At 38.4% G+C, this 27,631-nt stretch overlaps 1 protein-coding gene across 2 annotated transcripts in view; it reads left to right on the top strand.

Moving 5' to 3' along the window:
• The window catches only part of PAPSS1 (3'-phosphoadenosine 5'-phosphosulfate synthase 1), a 106,384-nt gene extending 101,567 nt beyond the window's left edge, over window positions 1-4,817 (top strand). For both annotated transcript variants that reach the window (XM_003829990.5, XM_008955360.4), the window contains exon 12: window positions 4,096-4,817. In XM_003829990.5, the coding sequence (XP_003830038.3) occupies window positions 4,096-4,234 (139 nt within the window). In that variant the 3' untranslated portion in view covers window positions 4,235-4,817. The remainder of the gene's footprint in view (window positions 1-4,095) is intronic.
• Window positions 4,818-27,631: the final 22,814 nt, after the last annotated feature.

Raw genomic sequence — 27,631 nt, 5'->3', positions numbered from 1 at the left:
CTTGTTTCTTCTCCTGGCACTCATCCTCCTCCCCTTTCTCATTCTTGCCACTTATTTTCTCCTGCCTATATAACTTGGTAAGCCTTCTCTCGTTTCCTTAAAAAAAAAAAAATCACATCTGAACTCCATTGTGTATCTCTGCCATTTCACTGCTCTATCTCTTTCTTTTATCATCTATTAAAACTCTTCTATTAAGGAAGATTTAAATTCTGATTTGTCAACTCAGTGTTTTGTTCCCTACTGTGGTCATCTTCCTAAGCCCTCTGTGGCCTTTCCATTTTTAAGTTTCCCTTCTTCCATGACTACATATAATCATCTTGGTTCTCTTTCTACCTTTTTGACAAATGTTTTGCCTTTTGGTGAGTTTTCTTTCTTTGGAGAGCTTCTCCATTTTCTCAAACTCAGTTTTTATTTTAGTTTTGATAAACTTACAAATTGTTTCTAACTCCAGCTCTCCTGATTGTTTTTGAAATCTCTTCTCTCATAGCCTTGCTTATTTGTCTAGGCTCATTTCACATGCAGTAACTTTGTTTTTTTCCCCTTAAGTCATAGTCCTTTATGTAATATAAAGATGATAGTTTACTTTATTTTGAACTATAGTAACCAGCTCATCTGCATGGACCCGTATATCATGGTCGACTTGACATTTCTTGCACATTGAATATGATAGAGGTGGGAGATACTCCCTACATTTATAAACTCTCTGAATCAAACCATCTTATTTTGAAGCAATATCTGTTAATCTTTCCTTTTTATCCATCATCTTTAATAATTTGGTGTAGACATGTAAAATGTGTTTTACCTAAGAAGATGAGAGTTGAAATACTGAGTTGAATGTGTATGTCTGTCTTCCTGGTAATGCAGGGAATAGGAAGAATAGACAGGATGACTAGGGGAGGATGTCACATATCTGAATTAAAGTAGTAGTACCTTTCTGCTTAATAGTTAGAAATGAGATTATAAAACACTGATATTGATTTTTCTTGTGACTGATTAAATGAGTCACACTAGTTTATATTCGTATCGTATATGTATAGCATTCCAGAGTAAAACTCTTAGACATGTTTCAAAGGGGAGTGGAACATTTGTTAGAATCCTGGTTCCTCACTGGGAAGTTGGAAAGGCCAGAATTGGAGCTAACAGTGAATCTAAGAGGTAGAACTAGACCGGGAACCAAGTGTCAAGTTGATTGTAAGAACTGACAGCAGTGGTCAGGCAGAGGGGTAGGTCAGGTACAGGAGATGCTTGGAGGCCGGTGGTGAAAAAAAAAAAAAAAGCCGAAGACTCATATAAACCCTGTGAGCAGTTGAGTCATTGAGCACACAGATAACAAACATCAAACAGAGGAAACCAGAAGCTTGATATACCACCTAGATCACTAAGGAAATCATAACACTTCTTTCATGTTCTAGAGCCCACCCTAGTGAGTGGATAGCCCACAAGCTCATAGCTAGACTCAGTGAACTGTGATAAGGAAGATGGTGGAAAGCTGACTAGTGTGGAGGTGAGTGAGGTCAGAGAGAAGACAGATCTGAAGAGGATTATTGATGAGATCATTATGAAGGGCATGCTGAAACTTCTCATATGAATAGTCCAGATTTAGATAAAAGGGAATGTAGAAGTAGCCCAAACTTCAGTAACTAACATTTCTTATATTATGTATTTATGTGTTCACTTATTTATATCAACACTCCTATCCCATCTTAATGCATGTTAGTTTTTTGTCTTATGACCCTCTGCCACCCACTTCTAAGACCCATTCTTAATTTGTTACATTTGAATAAATATGTTTCAAAAAACAAAGTAGTAGCACAAATTGACCACAGTATTCAGTAAAGCTAAATTCCCCTTTTTGCCACAGTATAAAGTCACTCATTAAGGTCTATGAATGTTGCTATATTGAACCAATACATTTTCCTTTACATGTACCTATTTATCCTTTCATATTTCACCAAATATTTACTGAGCTCCTAGTTAGATAATAAACCACCTTATCACTGGTCAGTTAATATTTATTGAATATATTTGGTGTCCCTAGCACCATTCAGATGTATTTTTTACTGCTAATGTCTGTCATTTACAGGTGTGTTAATAGCCATTATAATTGTTGTGAGGCCAGAATGATCACTTTGGATAGAGATTTTTAAAATGAGTTTTTACTCATTATAAAATTATAATAATTGACATTCTCATTTGATTTTGATAATATTGATAACTGATGAAATGATCATTGTAGAAAACTGCAGAAAACATGAACAAAATAAAAAGCACTTGTAAGACCACTTCCTAGAAATAACCACTGTTAACATTTGGGCATATGTCTTCTTTTTTTAAACCCCAACAATGACTACATAGGGCATATTTCTTTATGTGCACACACACTCTCTCTCTCTCTCTATTTTCTAAAAATAGCAGTGATATTTGTCTGAGTTCAGGCTGCTATAAAAAATACCACAGCCTGGAAGGCTTAGATGACAAACATTTATTTCTCACAGTTCTAGAGGTTAGGAAGTCCAAGATCAAGGTGCCAGCAGATGCGGTGTCTGGTGAGGACCCTTTTTCCTGGTTGTGGATGGCTGCCTTCTTGCTGTGTCCTTATGTAGAGGAAAGAGCAAGAATCTCCTGTCTCTTTCTTTTCTTATAAGGGGATTAATCCCATCATAGGGGGCCCACCCTATTGGCCTCATTTAATTCTAATTACTTCCCTAAGGTTTTACCTATAAGTTCATAGCAATGTTTGTATATAGTTTTGTGTCCTGGTTATTTTATTTATCATTAATCACATCATGAGCATCTTATCCCATCCGTACTTTAATGACTATGTAATATTTGACTCAGGACTATACTGTAACTTATTTAGGATCTTTCGGCCTTTAGGTTATTTATAGTATTTTGCTGTTGTAAAATGACTTTCACATAGCTGTCTTAGGTATAATATTTGTCTGCCTCTAATTATTTCCTTCTAGGTTTGTAGAAGTGTGATTATTAGTTAAAACATACTTGGCATACCTCCAGAAGCCAGGGCCACTTGGTAGTTTATGATTGCACCAGGTTTTCAGGTTAAGTCTATAAATAATGAAGAGAGGAAGGAACATAGAACTGCCAACTAGAAGTAAACAGGCTCGTGATCTGGTGACCTGAGCGACTCTGAATGCTTGCTGAGTCCTAGTTGGCCATCTAGGTTGGTTCCCATGTTTGAGAGACGAGGATGGATGAATTTAAGGTAAGCAATATATGCCATAGCTATACGTGCTCTGTGCTTACTGGTTTGAGGGCTTTTGTGTGTTTTTGTATGTGTGAAGATGAAAAAAACTATCAACACTACCTCTGTTGTGTCTTGTCAATTAAATAGTATTGATTATTGCTACTTGCTGTTCCAGAAAAAAAAAATTCAATTTTACTCTTAATATTCCAGTATTAATTTAGCCTTTCCGATTGAAACTTCTTTAAAAGTTTTCAATTTATGCTAGTTAAATTAGATTTAGTGTTTTCTTGAAAAAAAAAAAAAATCTAGTTTTAGATTAGTGGTTGCCAGGAGCTGGGGAGTAGAGGGCAGAGGGGCAATGCAGGTATGACTATAAAAGGGCAACCCGTGAGATGGGTGTGGTTTTGGAAGTGTTCTGTGGCAGCTACATGAGCCTACACATGTGATAAAAGTAGTACAGTATTAAGTGCATAAGAGAAATTAGTACAAGTAAAATTAGGAAAGTCTGAGTAAGATTGGTAGATTGTTTCCACACTGATAATCCTGGCTGTGATATGCTATAATTTTGCAAGATGTTACCCTTGGGAGGAAACTGGATAAAGGGTACAATGGTGACTGGCTATATTATTTCTTACAATTTCATGTGACTCTACAATGGTCTCAATAAAAATTTCAAAACTAATTTTTTTCTGGTTCTAAAAATTGGTAATATTCAATAGCGGTGTTTTTTGTTCAGTGACAAATTTGAAATGAGATTTATATTCACAAGTACTATGTTCAGTTTTTTTTTTTCATTAAGTTTGTCTAATATGAACAGAAGGAACAAATGCTTTTTAAAAATCTAAGTTTCTAAAATTATGAAATAATTTTCTTTTTTTCCTCTCCTTTAGCCATGAAGACTTTGAATTTATTTCAGGAACACGAATGCGCAAACTTGCTCGAGAAGGCCAGAAACCACCTGAAGGTTTCATGGCTCCCAAGGCTTGGACCGTGCTGACAGAATACTACAAATCCTTGGAGAAAGCTTAGGCTGTTAACCCAGTCACTCCACCTTTGACACATTACTAGTAACAAGAGGGGACCACATAGTCTCTGTTGGCATTTCTTTGTGGTGTCTGTCTGGACATGCTTCCTAAAAACAGACCATTTTCCTTAACTTGCATCAGTTTTGGTCTGCCTTATGAGTTCTGTTTTGAACAAGTGTAACACACTGATGGTTTTAATGTATCTTTTCCACTTATTATAGTTATATTCCTACAATACAATTTTAAAATTGTCTTTTTATATTATATTTATGCTTCTGTGTCATGATTTTTTCAAGCTGTTATATTAGTTGTAACCAGTAGTATTCACATTAAATCTTGCTTTTTTTCCCCTTAAAAAAAGAAAAAAATTACCAAACAATAAACTTGGCTAGACCTTGTTTTGAGGATTTTACAAGACCTTTGTAGCGATTAGATTTTTTTTCTACATTGAAAATAGAAACTGCTTCCTTTCTTCTTTCCAGTCAGCTATTGGTCTTTCCAGCTGTTATAATCTAAAGTATTCTTATGATCTGTGTAAGCTCTGAATGAACTTCTTTACTCAATAAAATTAATTTTTTGGCTTCTTATTTATGTGATCTATTTTATATTGCTTTGTTTCCGTATACCCTTTCCTCCTTGTGAAAAAGTTTCTGATGGAAGAGGGAAAACGCAGGCATCTTTTATTACTGGAATCCAATACTTAGTTTCTAATACTGTATTACAGTGAAATTTTTGATAGCAGGAGACTGTGTTCCATTATTTTATGTGGGAAAATAATAAGGCATTCTTAGTCCATCCAAAAAAAAGTTTCTTTGAATATTTCTCTAATATTCTTAAAACGCCTGTATAACAATTTCCAAGGATTTGGAACATAGATGGGTACATACTGCTTTAGTTAGGAAAAACTAGCTTATGCTGTGGAAACACATCTCTAAATTTGTGCCATTTGATCCATACAGGTTGACATTCTGTTCACCTTAGTCATTCAGGGTGAAGTTCTCCCACCTTATGTTCCTATGTCAAAAAGAGGTTTTAGAGGGAAAGAGCATAAAAATTACACACCAACTCTTCAGTGTTTTGAATCAGAAGTAACACACATCACCTGCTGGTTCATTGGGCAAAACAGGTCACACGGCCCCACTCAAATGTAAGGAGGGTTAGGAAATGCAGACTTCTGTGGGTATAGGAAGGCAAGTAGACTGGGAATATTGGTGACCATGAGTTGTGAGTAAGTACCAAAGTTGTCATTCTGTTCTGTGTATTTGGAAGTGGGGAGTAGGGATGCATTTCTTGTATTGGTCCGTTTTCACGCTGCTGATAAAGACATACTTGAGACTGGGAAGGAAAAAAGGTTTAATTGGACTTACAGTTCCACATGGCTGGGGAAGCCCCAGAATCATGGTGGGAGGTGAAAGGCACTTCTTACATGGTTGGCAGCAAGAGAAAATGAGGAACATGCAAAAGTGGAAACCCCTGATAAAACCGTCAGATCTCGTGAGACTTATTCACTACCATGAGAACAGTATGGGGGAAACTGCCCCCATGATTTAAATTGTCTCCCACCAGGTGCCTCCCACGACACGTGGGAATTATGGGTACAATTCAAGATGAGATTTGGGTGGGGACACAGAGCCAAACCATATCATTCTGCCCCGGCCCCTCCAAATCTCATGTCCTCACATTTCAAAACCAATCATGCCTTTTCAACAGTCCCCTAAGACTTAACTCATTTCAACATTAACCCAAAAGTCCACAGTCCAAAGTCTCATCTGAGACAAGGCAAGTTCCTTTCACCTATGAGCCTGTAAAATCAAAAACAAGCTAGTTATTCCCAGATACAATGGGGGTACAGGTATTGGGTAAATACAGCCATCCCAAATGGGAGAAATTGGCCAAAACAAAGGGGTTACAGGGCCCATGCAAGTCCGAAATCCAGTGGGGCAGTCAAATTTTAAAGCTCCAAAATTATCTTCTTTGACTCCAGGTCACGCTGATGCAAGAAGTAGTTTCCCATAATCTTGGGCAGATCTGCCCCTGTGACTTTGCAAGGTATAGCCCCCACCTGGCTTCTTTCACTGGCTGGCGTTAAGAGTGTGGCTTTTCCAGGTGCACAGTGCAGGCTGGCGGTGGATCTACCATTCTGGGGTCTGGAGGACAGTGGCCCTCTACTCACAGCTCCACTAGGCAGTGCCCCAGTAGGGACTCGGTTGGGGGGCTCCCACCCCACATTTTGCTTCCACACTGCCCTAGCAGAGGTTCTCCGTGAGGACCCCACTTCTGCAGCAAACTTCTGCCTGGCCATCCAGGCGTTTCCGTACATCTTCTGAAATCTAGGTGGAGGTTCCCAAACCTTGATTCTTGACTACTGTGCACCCACAGGTTCAACACCATGTGGAAGCTGCCAAGGTTTGGGGCTTGCATCCTCTGAAACCATGGGCTGAGCTGTACCTTGGCCCCTTTTAGCAATGGCTGGAGTGGCTGGGACACAAGACACCAAGTCCCTAGGCAGCACACAGCACAGGGACCCTATGCCCGGGCCACAAAACCACTTCCTCCGGGGCCTCCAGGCCTGTGATGGGAGGTCCTGCCATGAAGATTTCTGACATGGCTGGAGTTATTTTCCCCATTGTCTTGGGGATGAACATTCAGCTCCTCGTTACTTACGCAAATTTCTGCAGCCAGCTTGCATTTGTCCTCAAAAAATGCGTTTTTCTTTTCTACTGCGTCATCAGGCTGCAAATTTTCCTTTTATGCTCTGTTTTCCTTTTAAAATGAAATGCTCTTAGCACCCAAGTCATCTCTTGAATGCTTTGCTGCTTAGAAATTTCTTCCTTCAGATACCCTAAATCATCTCTCTCAAGTTCAAAGTTCCACAGATCTCTAGAGTAGGGGCAAAATGTCACTAGTCTCTTTGCTAAAACATAACAAGAGTCACCTTTGCTCCAGTTCCCAACAAGTTCCTCGTCTCTATCTGAGACCACCTCAGCCTGGACCTTATCAGTATCAGCATTTTTGTCAAAGCCAATCAACAAGTCTCTAAGAGGTTCTAAACTTTCCCACATTTTGATGTCTTCTTCTGAGCCATCCAAACTGTTCAACCTCTGCCTGTTACCCAGTTCCAAAGTCGCATCCTCATTTTTGGATATCTTTTCAGCGACACCCACTCTCGGTACCAATTTACTGTATTAGTCTGTTTTCATGCTGCTGATAAAGATATACCCAAGACTGGGAAGAAAAAGGTTTAATTGGACTTACAGTTCCACATGGCTGGGGAGGCCTCAGAATCACAGTGGGAGGCAAAAGGCACTTCTTACATGGTGGCGGTAAGAGAAAATGAGGAAGATGCAAAAACAGAAACCCCTGATAAAACCACTAGACCTCATGAGACTTATTCACTACCATGAGAATAGTACAGGGGAAACTGCCCCCATGATTCAAATTATTTCCCACTGGGTCCCTCCCACAACATATGGGAATTATGGAAGTACAATTCAAGATGAGATTTGGGTGGGGGCACAGAGCCAAACCATATCATTTCTCAAGGAGCTTGTAATCATACACACCAGCAATTGTAGTTCAGTGTTAAAAGGGGTAATAGTAGATAGAATACTGTATGATTGAATAGTGATGGAACAGAGGAAGGAATAAACTAGATATAGGGGATGGCAGTAGAGATAGGAGGTGAGAGGAGGTAAGAAATGCTTCACAGCAGAGGTGAACTCTGAGTTCAGTTTTATATCATGAGCACTTGTTTTCTGAGTAGAAAAGGTGGGAAAACATACTCCTAGCAAACAGAAATACATAAAACAGTTGGACATATTTCAGAGACTGTAAGTGCCTTGGATACAGTTTGGGTGAAAAATGCCAAGTGTGGGAAGCAGTGAGAAATGAGGCAGAAGGAATAACCAGGGCCCTTCACTTAAGATAAAATGAGAGCCTGACTTAGTCCAATGGCAATAGGGACAGATGAGAGAACAGGGCAGAATCAAGAAATATTTATGTGGTAGAACTGACAGGGTTGTTTGATTCTCTGGATCTAGAGGTGGAGAATAAAGGAGAACTTGCACAGACCTTCAAATTCCTGATTTGGATGAGACAAATGGATGGATGGTAGCACTGGTAATGGAGACAAGGTAGATGGAGATAGAAGGATTCCAGTTAGTCTGTTCTTGGGGGTGTGGAGGATGGGGCAGCCTATCAAGTTGGCTCTTATAGAATATTTGCATTTGTAGAGTATCAAATAGGATCTTCAAGTAAAGATGCAGGAACTGGGTATAGAATTCTGGCTGAGATCAGCTTTTTATGATCATACTTTCTATGATGAAATAATCTTTTGTGATCTGGCCTTGAAGATTCATCATTTATAAAGGGATAGCAGATTATACATGGAAGTTTTGTACTGGCATTCAGGCAAATGGAAACAAAATACCACTAGGAAAGGAAATAGAAGGAAAAATGCAAAAAAAGTGGATCGTGGAATCATTGATGAGAAAATTGATAAATAGAATAAATGGAGAATATGAGTAAGTGGATTGTGAATAAAAATATTCATTAGGGAGTGGTACAGAGTGGCATATGGATGTGTTGGGGAAAAATTAGAGGTAGTAGTTGATAAGCATATACACACATATTTTTTGCTCCACATTATTTAGATCTCACTATTTAGGAATAACTCCTTTATTTAAGTCTACAAAGACTGAAGGGTACCACAGATACTCCTCCAACCACAAACAGAGTGTGACATCACGCCTTAACTCCACTAATTCAGAAACTCCCACCAGAGTTGAACGTGTAGAAACAGATGCAAAGTTCTAGAGACAATGCATTGTGAGTTCGTGGTGGCAAGGACAGAGCTGGGATTCTGGAGGCAGCAACTGTCTAGTGGAGATGGCACCCATAGAGGTGGGGTCTCGTGTAGAAGTGCTGTCCTATCTAGAATATTCCAGGGACTTAACCTTGGCTGGGTCCTCTACGACCAACTTACTTTCATTCTTGAACCACTTTCTAAACCTCATTCTTTTGCATTTTTCATCAATTCTGTAAAATACCCAGTAGCCTTCCCATAAATTCTCTACAAAGACTGAAGGGTACCACAGAGACTCCTAAATTATCTGGAGTAAGTTTCTATCATTTGCTACCAAGAACCCTGACCATGACAGGTGGCACGTGAAAAAAAAGTGTATTTTTCATAAAATTCTTGATACTGCCAAATCTCTAGATGATTTTTACTGTCAACAGTGTATTTTAAAAGCTAAACATACAGGGGGGGAAAAGACATTTTAAAAAATACTTGGCAGTCAAGAAACAGCATCCTTTCAAGACTACACCAATATACTTATTAAGGTGAGAATGAGAAGATGAGAAATTAACAGCACTGGGGTGAAATATGGTCTAGAAAGTAACCATGTGTTCTGTCAGGCAATTGTCGTTAGTCTAGTCCCCTCTGTGACCTCTTGCCTCCAGCTCACCAGAGGGGGACATGGTGAGAACATGACTCCAGACTCCTGTGTCCATGGGGTAAGTCACCCACTTGTATGTTCCAGACAGAAAAGAAAATAAAAGCAACCAATGATTTCCACCAGTTCACAGGTTGGTATTTGAGTCTTTACAAATCTAATATATGCAGAAATTTCATTTTTCCTCTTCCCAGTTCATAAAAATGAGCTCAAACCAATGTTTAAAACATTCAACCCTCATATCAAACCTCTCCTGTCAAGTGGTCTTGGAAATCTAGTGCCATTTTTATCTATCCATTAGCTGGAAAAGTGAATGGAAAAATATATTTTTTTAAAGGAAGAAGGAAAAGTGCAATCATCTTGGCAGAAATACAATGTTTGAAATCTGTCACTTCTCTATTTTACTATGATAACCAAGACCACATATTTGAGTTCCATTTCCGTCCAAGAGGGGAACAATTATGTCTTTCTCTTGGAAGTCAGCATTCAAATTCTTTATCAGGGAAAATTCGGAAGTCATGCTTCCCACATATGATATATCCTTATCAGCACATATACATCCAGGAGTGGGTTGGCTTGCAAAGTAAGGAGGTATTTGCCCACTGGGCTTCTTTTATGTGTGGAGTGTATTTCTTAGAAGGCCTGCACGCCTTTTTGGTTGTATTTCTTCAGGATCGCATTTTCTATTCCACACAGTCTTGTGGAATAAGACTGTGGAATTATATTGAATATAATTATATATAAGTTGTGCAAAAAATACCCTGCCCACCTAACTCTCAGTCAGTCTTTTTCTAGACTGAGCTAAAATCTGGCCTCCCTTAATGATATGCATTTGAGGACTACAACTGAGCAGAGGCACGGTAAGACTGAAGCCTTCTTATCCCCACTTTCTGCTCCCCATGATTCCCAAGGGAAATGGCACCAGACTTTAGGGCCTAGATTTAAGGAACTGAAATAAGAAGCATGGAAAATTTCATCATGAACTTTTATATCCCGGACCTGTACCAGCACTGGGCATCTATAATGATCTTTATTAAGAAGGGGAAAACATCTATACTGAAATAAGAAGACCAATGTCCGCTCTGCTTCCCTTCACCTTGGCTTATCCAGTCTGAGAATCATGTGTTCTCCCCAAGAAGGTAACTGCTCTTGTCCTCCCAAGAGGAAAGTAATTGTATGTTAAAAGCAAACTTACTGGGACCTTGCTGCATAATCACTTCTCCAAGAAAAAATAGCCAAGTTAGAGTAATTCAAAGGGAAGACTGAGCTATGTCTGATACATTTCTGGAATCAGCATCTGGCTGCCCTGAAGCCTGCTTTAAGTGATTTTTCAACTTGAGCATATGGCCAGTGCTATTTTGTGTGATCCAGGGCCACACGTATGTGTTCCATACAGGCACATATATAGGAATTTGACTTTTGATATGTTGTAAGCAATTTCTAATGGGCTACTCATAGCAATAAAGAATTTTGAGTAAGAAATCAGTTAAAAGTTTAGTTACTTAGGAGAAAATGTTTTGGTGAAACAGAAGACAAAAGTTTAAGAGAATATAGTTTTGTGATTAAGAATTCAGATTCTGAACTCAAACCACTAATTCCTCCTTGGTTTTTGACTTTCAGCTTTATTAGGCCTCAGTTTCCTTGTTTGTGAAGCAAAAGTTATAGTCAGGAATTAAATACTGCATTAAAGAACTGCTGCTTTTATTAGTAATTACTTACTTTTAAAATACAGTCTTTGGGCCAAGAAATACAGTGATATCAAAATTGACAAGACTAGACCTTGGAATCTTTGCTTCATAGTACCACTCTCTAGCTCACTGAGCCAAGTTACTAAATATAATGACAGGGATACATTCTGAGAAATATGTCCTTAGGTGATTTTGTCATTGTGCAAACATCATAGAGTTGACTTAATCCTAGATGGTACAGCCTACTACACCCCTAGGCTATATGGTATAGCCTGTTGCTCCTAGGCTACAAAACTGAACAGCATGTTACTGTACTGAATACTATAGGCAGTTGTAGTACAATGGTAAGTATTTGTGTATGTAAACATAGAAATGGTACAGTAAAAATACAGCATTACAGTCTTATGGGACTACCCTCTGTAGATATGTAATCGGTCTAGGAATATAGTCTGTTGTTTACTGAAACATCCTTATGCTGCATGTGACTGTAGAGATACATGGTAGATACAAATCCAAAGGCAGTCAAAATACAGTATTCTTGATTCAGCTGCACTTCTTTTTCCTTGTGTCCAACTTCTCTAGTGTTTCTTAGTTTTTTTTTTAAAGTATATTTTTACAGGAGGAAAAAGCAGAAAAATGGAAACATTTGTCTAAAACAAGCATAGACAAATTCAAATGTAATAGAAAAAAATTGAAAAAAATGATAGCACTTTGGAAAAGTAGAATCAAGTGTCTTTCAATACAGGTAGTGGAATATCAGAATTAGAAACATAGATTATTCTCAACATTATATTTAATTAAGAAGGTCTGCTTTAATTGTGTTCATTGGTTATATTAAAGCTGCATTTTATAAGCATTATAATTTTCATATAAAAATTCAATTTGATACTTCTCATCAAAGCATAAAATCTTACATACATTTAATCTTTAGAATTGAACTAACTATAAATGGTGCTTCATGTGTTAGCTCATTATTTGTATAGTCTGGATATTAACAGGTATTGGGAATATGGGAATATGAAATACAAAATTGTATACTGTTTCCCACAGTTTTCCACACATATATTTTTTTCCCGCTTCATGTAGTCAAAAGATCTCATGGCTATGACTAGGATGATGACCAAAGTATAGCATAAAGTTTAAATTCATCTTGAATAAACAGCAAATTCTTAATAATGGCTAACATTTACTGAGTGCTTACTGCTCTTTTTGCCAGCCATTTTGCAAAGTGCTTTGCATATACTGTTTTATTTAATGCTGGTAACAACACTGGGCACATAGTAAGAAATAGTAAGAAAGGAGTAGGAAAAAACAAGAGTTCTAAATTAAGAATTGAAAGGAAAATGAAAAGTACAATATAATTTTGTAGAAAGGGAAATTTAAAACTTAAATTTGACTTTAGTAAAGAGGTTAGGCATAAGATAAATGTGCAAAAATCAAAATTCTCTGTATTAATAATAATTGACTACAAATGAAAATGCCCCAATGATGGCCATAAAACTTGTAAAATGCATATGAACAAAATTAAGAAAAAAAACCAGGGCCTGCTTGAATACAACTGTAAAATTTTAGGAAAAGACAGAAAACAAGGTCTGAAAAAATGGAAGGGTATACCATGGTTTTAGGTGAAAAGACAATATAAAAACATCAATCTTTCTAAAATAAATAAATGGGGAAATTGCAATTAAAACCTCAATGATTTATTTTGGGAATTAGAGAAAATAGTTTTATTAGTTCATTTAGAATAATAAATACCAAGAACTGATGAGAAAGTTATGATGAAAAAGTGAGGAGAGACTTAACCGTCAGACCCAATGACTCACAAAAGATATTAAGTAGTTGTCTTAAGACACTGAGTTTTGGGTTGCTTTGTTACACAGCAATAGCTTTTGTAGGGGACAAAAAATATGCTCCATCTACTAATGTTCTCTGGCTAGGGCCCTGTAAATTAGACTAAAAAAAGGTTAACAAGAGAAAAACAGTTTATTAATGGATGCAGTGCACAGCGAGGCAGAAACCTCTTGATGAGTAGTTGAAATGAAAGAAAGGCTAGAATTTGGCTTAGATAGCATATTTTGTTTTATTTGTATTTATTTATTTTTGAGACAGGGCCAATCTCAGCTCATTGTAACCTCCACCTCCCAGGTTCAAGTGGTTTTCCTGCCTCAGCCTCCCCAGTAGCTGGGACTACAGGCGCATGCTACCCAGCTAATTTTTTTATTTTTAGTAGAGACTGGGTTTCACCATGTTGGCCAGGCTGGTCTCAAACTCCTGACCTCAGGTGATCCATCCACCTCAGCCTCCCAAAGTGCTGGAATTACAGGTGTGAGCCACTGCGCCTGGCCAATAGCATTTTAATGAAAACAAACAAATGAACAAAAAAACATTGGTAAAGAAAGAAAACAAAGAAAAAAGGTTTCAGGCTTTCAAAGGTGGTGCTGTGGTTTGAATTTGCCTCCCAAAGTTCATGTGTTGGAAACTTAATCCCCAAGGCAACAGTGTTTAGAGGTAGCATCTTAATAGGTGATTAGGACATGAGGGCTCTGCTCTCAGAAATGGATTAATGCTGTTAATGCAGGAGTGGGTTATTATCTTTGACGTAGGTACCTGATAAAGATTGAGTTCAGCCCCCTTCTCTTTCTCACAAGAGTGCCCACTTGCACTTCTACCTTCTGCCATGGGATAATGCCACAAGAAGACCCTCTCCAGGTGTCAGCCTTTCAATCTTGGACTTTCTAGCCTCTAGAACCACAAGAAACAGATCTCTGTTCTTTATAAATTACCTACCCTCAGGTATTCTGTTACAGCAGCACAAAATGGACTAAGACAAGTGGCAGATAGAGAGAGGGTGAATATGTGGGAGAAATGAATGGAGTAAGGTTTGTTTGTTCAGGTCCACCTTGGTGCAGACTTTCCATCTCCTTCACGGCCATCAAGGAGAGGACATTCGTGGCAGTTCTCCCTTCTCAGAATTGTCTGCGTTTAGTTGGATGTGGAAAGCTCCAGGAATACTTCTTTATATATCTGTTGATTCTCATATGCCTCCAACTCAAAATAATTTTTATGCCAAAGTGGCATATTTTGGGATGCCATATTCTGATACCTTACACTAATTAAAACAAGTATTAAGGCTAATGTGTTCTAACTCAGCTGTGATTGTACTCATCAGCAGATGAAGGCTGGGGAAATTTGGGTTGTGATAAAGGTAAAGAAAATTAAAGGAATCTGAAATTGGAGCTAGAAGCTTTACAATTAGAAGAATGCCTGATAGATTAATTAGAATAGTAGTGTCAAGAAATAAACTGGAATCAGGCAACAGTGTATATTTTTTAAAAATAGGGTTGAATTACTGAACTATAAAATATAATATATCCTTAATACAATGAGGAAAAACAAACTAGCTAGAATTCTGTAGACCAGCAGTCAGCAAATGACCTGGCTCACTGCCTGGTTCTGTAAATAAAGTTTTACTGCAACATAGCTATGCCCATTTGTTTATGTATTATCTGTGGCTTCTTTTCTGATCCAACAGAAGAGGTGAGGAGTTCAAGACAGATCTTACAGCCTGAAAAGCTGAAAATATTTACTATTTAACCCTTTAAGGAAAAAGCTCGCCAACCCCTGCTCCAAACCAAGAATTAATTCTACATCACGGGGTCCGCATATCAGAGTTTCCACCTAAAAGAAGGGGACAGGTTTGGGGAACATAGCATTACATATAATGTTTAGTTTGTATATCGTGCCTTTCTATTCCCTTCTCTGACTTGGAGGGAAGAAGCAGGGTAGGGGGAGATGACGAAGGGAAGAGACCAAAACTCTCCAGCAGATTTAACCCCTCAAAGTCAAAGAAATCTGCTTGGTGCTTGTTCAATTGCCTCCTATTCTAGGAGCGAGATTGGATGTCTACAACTATAAAATGTCTAAACAATTCAGTTAAGTGTCAGACATTCAGTCTGACTCAGTTTGGGGCCTTGTGGACTGATCTGTTTACTGAATAGAGTTTTTATATTTATTTATTTATTTGAGATAGAGTCTTGCTCTGTCACCCAGCCTGGAGTGCGGTGGTGCGATCTTGGCTCACTGCAACCTTCACCTCCCGGGTTCAAGCGATTCTCCTGCCCCAACTTCCCAAGTAGCTGTGATTACAGACATGTGCCACCACGCCCAGCTAATTTTTGTACTTTTAGTAGAGACAGGGTTTCACCATGTTGGCCAGGCTGGTCTTGAACTCCTGATCTCCTGATCCACCCACCTCGGCCTCCCAAAGTGCTGGCATTACAGGCGTGAGCCACTGCACCTGGCCTAGATCAGAGTTTTTTAGCACTGTGTCGATCCATCAACCCAATTCTGGTAATGGAAACTAAAGACCTGTAAATACAGATAAATATATTGTTTTAAGATACAGTGCAGAGAATAAAAATAGATAATTATATTGTTTATAGATACAATGCAGAGAATAAAAATAAATATGAAATTTAATAAGCAATTATTCTAGTAGTTTTTTTCACTTCTAAACATATGATGACTGTCCGGGCAGTTACAGATTTACAAGGGTTCATGACCAGAATGTCAGGTTAGGCAGGGCGCAGTGACTCACGCCTGTAATCCCTGCACTTTGGGAGGCCGAGATGAGTGGATCACCTGAGGTCAGGGGTTCGAGACCAGCCTGGCCAACATGATAAAACTCCATCGCTACTAAAAATACAAAAAATTAGCCGGGCATGATGGTGGGTGCCTGTAATCCCAACTACTCGGGCAGCTGAGGTTAGGAGAATTGCTCGAACCCAGGAGGCAGAGGTTGCAGTGAGCCGAGATCATGCCACTGCACTCCAGCCTGGGTAACAAGAGCAAAACTCCATCTTAAAAACCAAAATAAATAAACAAACAAACAGAATGTCAGGTTTATCAGCAGGAACACCCAGATCATGCATAGAAACAGGGTACATGATCTGAGGTTCCTATGAGAACATTCAACTTTGTGCTTCCTGACTTCCATATTTTAATTGGTGTCTTGTGCATTGTATTAGTATTTTTTTTGCATTTAGCTTCCTTTTAAAAATTGAGAACAAAAGAAAAATTTTAATGTCCCAATCTCTCAGGGAAATCACCATATATCTACATAATAGCTATATTTGAGGTCTTAGGGTTTTAAAAATATTTTTGTCTTTGGGAAAATAGGGAAGGGATTTGGTTCCTTTTATTCATATCTCAAATGGATTAAAAATATTATGCCCAAAGTTTGCATAAAAATTTTCTCTTGCTGCCTGAAACAACCAAAAGAGAACAAAGAACCTCAACACAGAAAACTAAAGTATAATACAGCTTAGAGACACACTTGAAAACTCAGTTTTAAGTGATTAAAATTACATTAAATAGAAACTTTTAAAGGCAATCTTTTTAGAAAATCATCAGAGAAGATACGACAAAAGCAAAGGGCTCTGTTTACAGGCACTATATCTATAATATCTATAATGTTACGTTAAATGAGATTTTTTTAAAAAGTGAAAGTACCTGTTCCAGAATTTTCCATGTATAATAGTAGGTGTTCAACATTTATTTGCTTTCTTCCCTTTTCAGGTAGACACTAGGAGTTACCTAGTGTTTATTTCACCTTCTTTATAGACAGGATCCTGATTCTGTTGAGGTTGGCAACATACTAAGCCCTGGTGTTGGGTCATGATCACTTGGACTGATCATGACAGCCTTGTTCCCAGCTTTCCCAGGCTCTGTGGTGGCTATGAGAGGCCATGGGACAAGTTTGGACCAGGATACCTAAATAGAATTTTGTCTGGGAGGAGGCTTTTTTTTTTCCTTATAAAAGAGAGTGGACACTGCTAACCATAAAATAATTCCTCTTTTTTTTTTTTTTTTCTGTCTGGTAAGTAGACTCAAGAATGCTTCCTCAGCAAGCTGTATAACAAGACATGATGGATGTCATTTAGCAATTTCTGTTTGGTTGTATTTAACTGAGAAAAGTCTAAAGACATGTTTTTCAAATTGTGGCCTTGGCCCATTTCTATTAAATTCACCACCTGGGTTGGTATTTCTGAATTGAAGCCAGGAATATGCATTTTAAATATGTGCTTTGTGTCATTCTTATGCACCCTGAAATTTAATATTTGGTGGCATAAAATCTGAGATGAATTTTTAAAAAGTTATCGTATGTTGTGATTTGGATATGCATTCCGAATGAAGACTTTAATAAGATTTGGACTTGACTGTCAGCTCCAGAAGTGAGGATTTTATGGAGAAGTTATTATTTAGAATCAAAGAGTAAAGCCCTGGTCCTTTGGACATTTTGAGAATATTTAAGTTGAGAGTAAACATGATTTTTTCAGCTAAAGCTGGGGTAGAACAAAGATGGTCCCCTCCTGAACTAGGGCTCTGATAAATTGTTTCTCCTTTGTTAGTGAGGCTTAAAAATGTTTGCTTTCCCACAAATAATTCTCAGGAATTCCTGAAGTTCCTAAAAGCCCATATAATCTTAGAACAGAATAAGGCCACCACTAACAATAGCAATAAGAACATTTTTAATGTTATTTTGGCTTCCATGTTACCGCTAGGGATTTATAGTTTGCTTGATGCAAGGTTTTTGCAGGAATTGACAGAACACTCTCCAGAGAGCTCAGGCTCCTTAGCTGAAAGCCTCATAATCAATTAAACACGACTTTAAGTTAGCAGACATCATGAGGTTCCTATAGACAGCTCCAGATTCCCCCAAAGGTGATCCTATCTTACAAGCCCCTCTGACACTAGGAGGAAAGCCCAGGTAGTCCGATGTGTTGTAGGCTTCCTTTTGTACTCTCAGCTGAACTGGAAAACATGGGAAAACAAGTCACACTGCGGGCATTTTCTCTTCAGGGCAAAGCCAATCTCCCATTCTCCGTGATTCCATCTCTCTTTCTCCATGGCTCTCCTGCTGCAACAGCAAGGTTATAAAATATGAAAGACAGGAACACTTCAGTCTCAGAAACATGCTCCTTATCAGAGGCCTTGGGGCAAGCTTTTAAATGTTAGCACTTTTTTTTTCTCAACTTTGCTTCAAGCTCTGAGGAATGCAAGGCAACCCTGCCACACTTCACGGTGCTGGCATCCCCTTGCCACTAGACACAGCTCATTCCCTCTTTGGTTGCCAAAAATCATTTGTGGAAGATTCTAATATTGAAGTGACCCACAGGCATGACTATGGGAGGTTGGAAGTCAGAATCTTAGCTCTATCCAAGCAAGTGACCCTTTAAGAGAACCAAGACTTATGGTTCTGAGAACATATTTAAAAATGAAATAGATTTTTAAAGGTTAGAGAAAATCTTATTATAAAAAATAAGAATTTGGGAAATATCTGTAAATCATAAAAGAAAAAAATTTAAAAAGAGAATAAAATACAACCGGTGAAAAAGCCAACATGGGAAAATATTCAGCCATAGCAGATTTATTCTGAATGCAAAATTAAAAGAACCTAAAGAATCTTGTTTAACGTTGGCTAGAATGCAATTAAATCAGAGCTAAAATGTGAAGGTCTGGGGGAATTTTGCTACATTTGTCTTCTAACTTGGGCTACAAGAATGTTCAGGAGAGTATCACCCTCCCCTTGCTTCTGGCAGTTGGAAGGCTACAGTAATCCTTCCTTATCCACAGTTTTGTTTTCCCCATTTTCAGTTACCCATGGTCTGAAAATATTAAACGGAAAATTCCAGAAAGGAATAATTCATCTGTTTTAAATTGCACACTGTTCCAAGTATTGGGATGAAATCTCACGCTGGGACATGGATCATCCCTTTGGCCAGTGCGTTGACCCTGCATATCCTACCTGCCTGTTAGTCACTTTGCAGTCCTCTCAGTTATCAGATCTACTGTCATGGTAGTGTAGTGCTAGTTTTGCTGTGGCACCTCAAACAGCAAGCGATAAGTGCTTAGTTAAAATGGAAAAGGCCTTACATTTGTGGATGGAAAACGTAAACAGACATGTGTTCTGATTGACAGCATTGTGTTGTGTCAGATTAACTTAATCTTAATTAAACCTTATCATAGGTATGTATGTGTAGGGAAAAAAACCGTAGTATATATAGGGTTTGGTACTATCTGAGGTTTTAGGAATCCACTGTGGGGGTGTTGGAATGTATCTCTCTTGGATAAAGGGGGACTACTTGTATTGATGACCGTAATGAGAAGAAATTCATGGACACAGCAGCAGGGTGAAGCCTACTGTGTGAGAATGAAGTATTTACATCAGACCCAATAGGAGTGGCCTCTGTAGGGTTTTTTGTTTTGTTTTGTTTTTTGTTTTATTTTTTTCGACGGAGTTTCGCTATTGTTGCCCAGGCTGGAGTGCAATGGCGTGATCTCAGTTTACTGCAACCTCTGCCTCTCAGGTTCAAGTGATCCTCCTGCCTCAGCCTCCCAAGTAGCTGGGATTACAGGTGCCTGCCACCACACCCAGCTAATTTATGTATTTTTAGTAGAGACAGGGTTTCACCATGTTGACCAGGCTAGTATCGAACCCCTGACCTCAAGTGATCCACCTTCCTCAGCCTCCCAAAGTGCAGGGATTACAGGCACGAACCACCGCACCCGGCCCTCTGTAGGTTTTTACCCAGGAGTATGGTGTGAGGCAAGTGGTGTTTTCAGTAAATAATTTGGGCTTTGGTGTGCTGAGTGGAGGGGAGGAACAGAAGAGCAAGATGCAGAGGAACCAGTAGAAAGTCCTGCACTTTTGCAGGCCGAGGGTCAGGAGGGTCTGGTTTAGGTAGTAAAAGAGGTAATAGAGATGGGAGGATACCTTTATTATTATCTTCCTAAATTACTTCCTGGGCCTCAAAGCCCTGACCTGTTTTGTTTGTTTGTTTGTCTGTTTGTTTTTGGTGACCACCTATGTCTCAACTTCATTATTCACTCACAGATGAGCTTTTGGCAATATGAGTCCCACAAAAGCAAATTTATTCTTCTTGCTGCAGCTCCAAACACCAGATTGGTCTGTTTTTAGGGTCTGTGCCTCAGGAAAACTCCAAGGACTCTTCTTTCCTCCTTCTCTGGAGGTCCTCTTTCTAGTTGTTCCACCAGTCTTGTCACACTGAGGGATTCTCCCTACCTGCACTAGGACATACAGTGATGCGACCTTACCATTGAATTTCTGGGTTGCTTCTTGTAAACCTGCAAATGCATTTTCTTGATTTGGATTTCAGAATTTATGAAGAATAGCCCTGAGGAAATAATGCTAATTGCTAATATTTGCTGTGGGTCGCAGTGTGTGAGGTATTGAACATTAACTCTTCTAATATTCACAACCCTATGGTGGGAGGTAATATTGTTGTCCCTGTTTTACAGATGAAAACACTGAGATTTATAAGTGACTTGCTTGAAGTCACATGTGGTGGAGTTGAGGACGGGAACCAAGATATGGCTGATTCCAGAGTTTGACTATATTTGAGACAGGCTTCCATTGAGGGATTTGGAGATGTCCAGAAATGCAAATTAGCCCTTTGAGACGAGTAGGCTTTTTTTTAATTAATGGGAAATTAATGGGAAAACCTCAACTTTTTAAAAATATACTTTTAAGTTCTAGGGTACATGTGCACAACATGCAGGTTTGATACATAGGTATACATGTGCCATGTTGGTTTGCTGCACCCATCAACTCATCATTTACATTAGGTATTTCTCCTAATGCTATCCCTCTCCCAGCCCCCCACCCCCTGACAGGCCCCAGTGTGTGATGTTCCCCGCCCTCTGTCCAAGTGATATCATTGTTAATTTCCCACCTATGAGTAAGAACATGTGGTGTTTGGTTTTCTGTTCTTGTGATAGTTTGCTGAGAATGATGGTTTCCAGCTTTATCCATGTCCCTGCAAAGGACATGAGCTCATCCTTTTTTTGGCTGCATAGTATTCCATTGTGTATATGTGCCACATTTTCTTAATCCAGTCTATCATTGATGAACATTCGGGTTGGTTCCAAGTCTTTGCTATTGTGAATAGTGCCGCAATAAACATACATGTGCATGTGTCTTTATAGTAGCATGATTTATAATCCTTTGGGTATATATACCTAGTAAGGGGATTGCCGGGTCAAATGGTAATTCTACTTCTAGATCCTTGAGGAATCGCCACACTGTCTGCCATAATGGTTGAAGTAATTTACACTCCCACCAACAGTGTAAAAGCATTCCTATTTCTCCACATCCTAAGAGGAGTAGGTTTCTAAGGATAACAATTTCATAATGAAACAAGAATAATAAATAGTTGAACATCTTCTGTATGCCAGATTCTGTATTAAGTGCTTTCTACAACTTACCTCATTTTCTTCTTGCAATAAACTTATGACACAGTTAGAATTCCCACTTTATAGATAGGAAGGCTAAAGCTTGGAGAGATTAGGGGAATTATACAAGATCATGAAGTTAGTAAAAGACAAAATCAGAGCTGAAGTCAAGCTCAGGAATCCTGCAAAGTTGACACACAGGAAAACCTCCAGGGGCACTTCTTTTGCTCTTCTCTGGAGGTCCTCCTTCTAATTGCTGTATCAATATTGTCACAATGTGGGATACTCCCTACATGCACCAGGAGCATACACTGATGCAACCTTACCGCTGAGTGTAGGCTGCTCTGAGTGGACCCTAGTTCATATGTATTTTCTGATTCTGATAATATGCTTGGAGTTGAGGCCACTCCGTAATCCAGATTTGCAGTGTTTTCTGAGGTGTTATCTGAAGACCTCCTGAATCAGAATTACTTCTGATGCTTGATAAAAGTATAAATCCCTGGACCCAATGAATCAGAATCTCTGGAGAAGTGCCCTGGGGATTCGTATTTGTAAGAAGCCCATGCTTGATCACCTGGTGGCAGAGTTCCACAAGCAAGAGCAGAAGCAGGCAAAGAGTCTAGTGGGCCAGGTTTGAAACGGGCACTGTGGTGCTTCTGCCATGCTCTGTTGGCCAAAGCAAGGCACAAGACTACCCCAGATTCAAGGGAAGTGGAAGTAATTTCTCTCTTTGAAAGGAGCTGCAAAGTCACATTGCAAAGGATAGAAGGAAGGAGATATTTTATGGTCGTTTGCTTTATTACAACTGGGAATCACACCAAACAGTGAGCTTGACAGTGCCCCGCCCCACTCATTCATTTACGACATCCTATCCTGATGTATTGCCCTCTTTGTGATACAGACTGTGCGGGTGCACTTAGTTTTACAAAAACTAAATAAAAGAGTAGATGTTGCAATGAGATGGGAAGAGATTGTGAAAATCTTTATTACCATAAAATTTTCTCTGCATTTATCATGGCAAAGTACTGAATAATTAACTTAGAGATGTATAATTTGCATCTTTTTAAAATGAAAAGACAAGTGTTCCAGATTTTCTGTTCTTTTCTGTGATGACAAGTGTCTGTCAATAGAATGCTACCCACCAGACGTTTTTTGAAAATATAAACACACTTAATTCATCCCCTAAGTTTAAAGTAATGTTTTAACAATGAATGTAAAAGTAATTGCTTTTCAAAAGAAACTCCTGCTATGAACAAAGCATTTTAAAATTGGATGTTTGGAAATGTTTCCATTGTTCCATGATTTTACTGCCAAACAATGTGTATGTGTCCCATACAAATTTTCTTATATCTAAACTTAAAAAATTGACAAGTAAATTTTTTGTCTACTTAAAAACAGATTTCAAATAAAGAGTTACAGTGGGTTTTCAAACTGTTTGATAATACAAGTTTAGTATCCCTTATTTGGAATGCATGGGAATAGAAGTGTTCTGGATTTTGGATTTTGGAATACATGCATACACTTAATGAGATATCTTGGAGATGGGATCCAAGTCTAAACACGAAATTCATTCATGATTATATACATCTGCACACATAGCCTGAAGGTAATTTTATACAATATTTTACATACTTTTGTGCATAAACCAAGTTTGTATACATTGTACTATCAGAAAGCAAAAGTGTCACAATCTCAGCCACTCATGTAAATAATCTATGCTGTTTGGCATCACCTTCATTCCTGACTCTGAATTTATGTGCTACTAAAAAGCAATCATTTTCTTATGCTTGTTCACATGCAAGTACTTAACAGTAAAAAGTATGAGATACCATGAGTGCAGTGAAAAAATAATGTGTTCAGGGTAACTAAGCAGCACAGTAGCATCACCAGAAAACCTGTATCAACTGTTAAACATCAGCAACCACCAACAGCAGCAGGCTTTCAGTCTCCACCGATGATGTTGTGTTTTGACTAAAAGCTTAGTGCACACTGTATTTTATTTTTTTATCAGAAGCAATTAAGGGACCAGGAAGTGGTAGGTTGTCTAGGGATAAGGAGCCATTCTGCTGGATGGCTTTTCTTCTTTTTGAGACAGAGTCTTATTCTGTCGCCAGGCTGGAGTTCAATGGTGTGATCTCAGCTCACTGCAACCTCTGCCTCCTGGGTTCAAGATATTCTCCTATCGCAGCCTCCCGAGTAGCCGAAACTACAGGCACCTGCCACTACACCCGGCTAATTTTTGCATTTTCAGTAGAGACAGTGTTTCACCATGTTGTCCAGGCTGGTCTTGAACTCCTGGCCTCAGGTGATTCAATTGCCTTGGCCTCCCAAAATGCAGGGATTACAGTTGTAAGCCACCACTCCTGGCCTGATGGATGGCTTTTTAAAATGTTTCCTCCAGAGTCTTCTGATTAATTAACAATGATATTTGTCTTCAAAGTCTCTCTTTGATTTTATAAATAGACATGACTCTTGTTCTGTTATTAATGCACACTGCTCTAGTCTTTCAATAACCCCATCACATTTTCACCGCATTGTCCACAGGCACTTTTTCTTCAGTGTTAACAACTTCATCTTCATTGTCACTTTTATCCTGATCATCTTGATTCAGAACCATTTCAGCTATTTTACCATTGATCAATGAATGAACAACTGGAGACTCTATCAATGTTAAAAACTTCTTCAATATCCACTTCTTCTAGCTTACTGATGAACACTGAAGGTATATCTTTTTGAATATGTAAGGAGGTCAGACATCATTTTTTCTCACTTGATATATAGAATCCTTCAAAGTCACCAACTTTTTTATCATCCTCACTGAACAGAGTCACAGACCAGAGGTTGTGCCAGGCATGCACAGCTGTGTATTAATCACTGTGTTCCAAGGGTTGGTAACAACATATCCAGCAGCCATCATGCTAAACTCCTTTTGAAATCTTCCACATCCATGCCTCTTTTCACTGCTGTAGCATGCTGTTCAGTAGAGTGTTTTTATATTTACTGTTCATTGATCTAAGGATACCCTGGTCACAATTAATGAAGTCACATTTTGGGGGAAAGTACAGGACATAAGCATTTTTGATGAGAACTTCAGCTGGAGGATGAGCAGAACAGTTGTCAAGGAATAACAAAATCTTGCAGTCATCACCCAGTCTAGCTTCCCTGCTCTGAGCATAAGATGCTGGTGCAAAATGTTTGTGAAAGCAAACGGAAAAGATGACCCTGGTGATCTATGACTTTTTGTCAGCATAATAATGGACTGGTAAGAAATTCATTCCTTGGAAACAGAAAGGACACAGCTTTCCCCTATCACATCAGGTTTACTTATGCATGCCTGCAGCATTAGCACTGCCCAGTACAGATGGGACTTGGGTCCCATCTCCAAGATATCTTGCATACACAGAGTGGTGTATGCAAATATTCTTCTGTCCTTGGCATCCTTGATTCCTGTAGGGGCTGTCTCATCATCTGCAGTCGGTGACTTTCTGGCGCAATAAGGCCAAAACAGTGATGTTTCATCAGCATTATAGACTTGTTCTGGTGTCAAATTTTCCTTGGTGATGACCCTGGCAAACTTGTCAATGAATTTCTCTGTTGTTTCATGTTCAGCAGATGCTTTATCACTACAAATATTTTAAAAATTTAATGCAACATTTTTTCTTAAATTTCTACAACCAGCCTGTTGAATATTCACAATTCTCTTCAGTTCATCGTGATAGATCTTTGCTTGTTTTCTGATCAGCATATCATTATATGCATGTGTTCACTGCAATACTGGTGGATCCATTCTTTCAATACATAATCAATATTTTCATTTTTAGCTTTGCACAGTGTTTTTCTATTTTCATTAATTTTTGTTCATCGCTTTAGGCATAGAACTTCAGCAGTTTATTTGTTGCTTCACATCATAAATACTGGACATTCCAATACTGTGCTCTTCTGTAAGACATTTTACAGTTACACCGCTGTCCCATTTCTCCACCAGTTTATCTTTCTGTGCTATAGATAAACATAAACGCTTCCTGTTTCACTTGTACACCGCTGTCCAGTTTCTCCAACAGTGTATCTTTCTGTGCTATAGATAAACATAAATGCTTCCTCTTTCACTTGTCACCATGATCATAGGGTATCTGCAGGCCTTTTTGACATGTCCAACAGTATCTTTACATCAGAGAGCAAAGAATAAGCAAAAAAACAGTGAGTAATGCACATAGGTCCTGGTCCACGTGGGTCATTGCAGGGAATCTGCCATTGGTGCATTCACCCTGCACAAGTGGCATTTTATTACCCTTTGCAGGCATGCTTGCATGGGGAAGTCTGGGCATGCATGGAAAAAATATGTTGCAGCTGAAGAGGGCTGAGAGGGTCTTTTTTTCTTGGGGACACTGAGTAAACTGTGCTGTGCACTTACATTTCCACTGTGACCCATCACATTAAGTCAGGTGTGGAATTTTCCACTTATGACATCATGTCCAGTGCTTAAAAAGTTTTGAACTTTGTAGATTTTTAGATTAGGGATATTTAATCTGCAGTAAGAAAATATAATACTTTCTGATTTATTTATAAGACAACAGACTGATATCATAGAGATAAAAATTTACGAGATGTATTTTAACAGAAAAATATTGAAAATTGGTGAATGCAAGTAAAAAAATAAACTTCAGGGTTTACAACCAATAACATAGTTTTTCCATGTGGATGTAAATATATGTATAATAAACTTTTTTCAGATGATAGCCATTAAAACTCAGTGACATCACAAAGTGCTGAACTAAGCTTTAGAATATAGCAAGGTGTTATATGTTACTTTGTGTTTACCTAAACCATTAATATTAATGTTAATTTTTTAGGATAAACATAATATTTGAGAAACAATACATACAAATTGAATTTATTTTAAAATATGGATTTTATAGGTTGAGTATCCCTAATGTAAAACTACAAAATCTGAAATGCCCTGAAATCCAAAACTTTTTGAGTGCAAACATCATGCTACAAGTAGAAAATTCCACATCTGATCTCATGTGAGGTGTTGCAGTCAAAACAGTTAAAACTTTGTTTCATGCACTAAATGATTTAAACTATTGCATAAAATTACCTTCAGGCTATGTGTACAAGGTTGCTATAAAACATAAATGAATTTGGTGTTTAGGCTTGGGTCTCATCCTCAAAATTTGCATATATGTATGCAAATGTTCCAAAATCGGAAAAAAATCTAAAATTCAAAACACATCTATTTTGAGCATTTTGGATAAAGTGTACTCAAACTGTAGCTTTATCTCATCCTTTAAATTTTCTATTAAAAGATAATTAGGACTATTAGTACAATTGGCACATGTATAAAAATAAATGATCACACTCATTAGGTTGGTTATTATTTTAAAAAAAACAGAAAATAACAAGTGTTGGTGAGGATGTGGAGAAATTAAAACCTTAGTGCATAGCTCATGGGAATGTAACATGGAGCAGCAGTTGTAGAAAACAGTACAGTGGTTCCCCAAAAAGCTAAACTTAGAATTACCAAAATTCAATTTCTCAGTATATACCTGAAAAAATTGAAAGCAGGAACTCAAAGAGATTCTTTTGCACCAATGTTCATAGCAGCATTATTCACAGTAGCCTAAAGGTGGTATCGAAAGACAAAATTACAATAAATTTAGTTTAAAGATCTTAATTAGCTTTCATTCACAATTCTGGAATTGGGCAGCCCTCAGAACCAGAATAGATTCTAAGAACTCTGGGACCCCAAAGTGGTCAGATAACATTTATGGATGGAGAAGACATGATGCACAGTCAGCTTAGTTGGTTACAGCTCAGTGTTTTACCTTATTTGAATGAGTGGGCCACCTGCAATTGACTGAAGCTCAGCTGCTGTGATTGACTAGAACTCAGCCAGTTGTTAGAAGAGTTTATGTACTCCTAAATTAAGCTTTCAATTAGTAGTCTGTCTACCAATGTTGCAGTTTGCCACATAAGGACTCAAGTATAGAGGCAACCTCAGGC

This window comes from Pan paniscus, chromosome 3 (genome assembly GCF_029289425.2).
Source record: "Pan paniscus chromosome 3, NHGRI_mPanPan1-v2.0_pri, whole genome shotgun sequence".
In the NCBI taxonomy this organism is placed as follows: Eukaryota; Metazoa; Chordata; class Mammalia; order Primates; family Hominidae; genus Pan; species Pan paniscus.
This window is presented reverse-complemented; position numbering and strand designations above follow the sequence as displayed.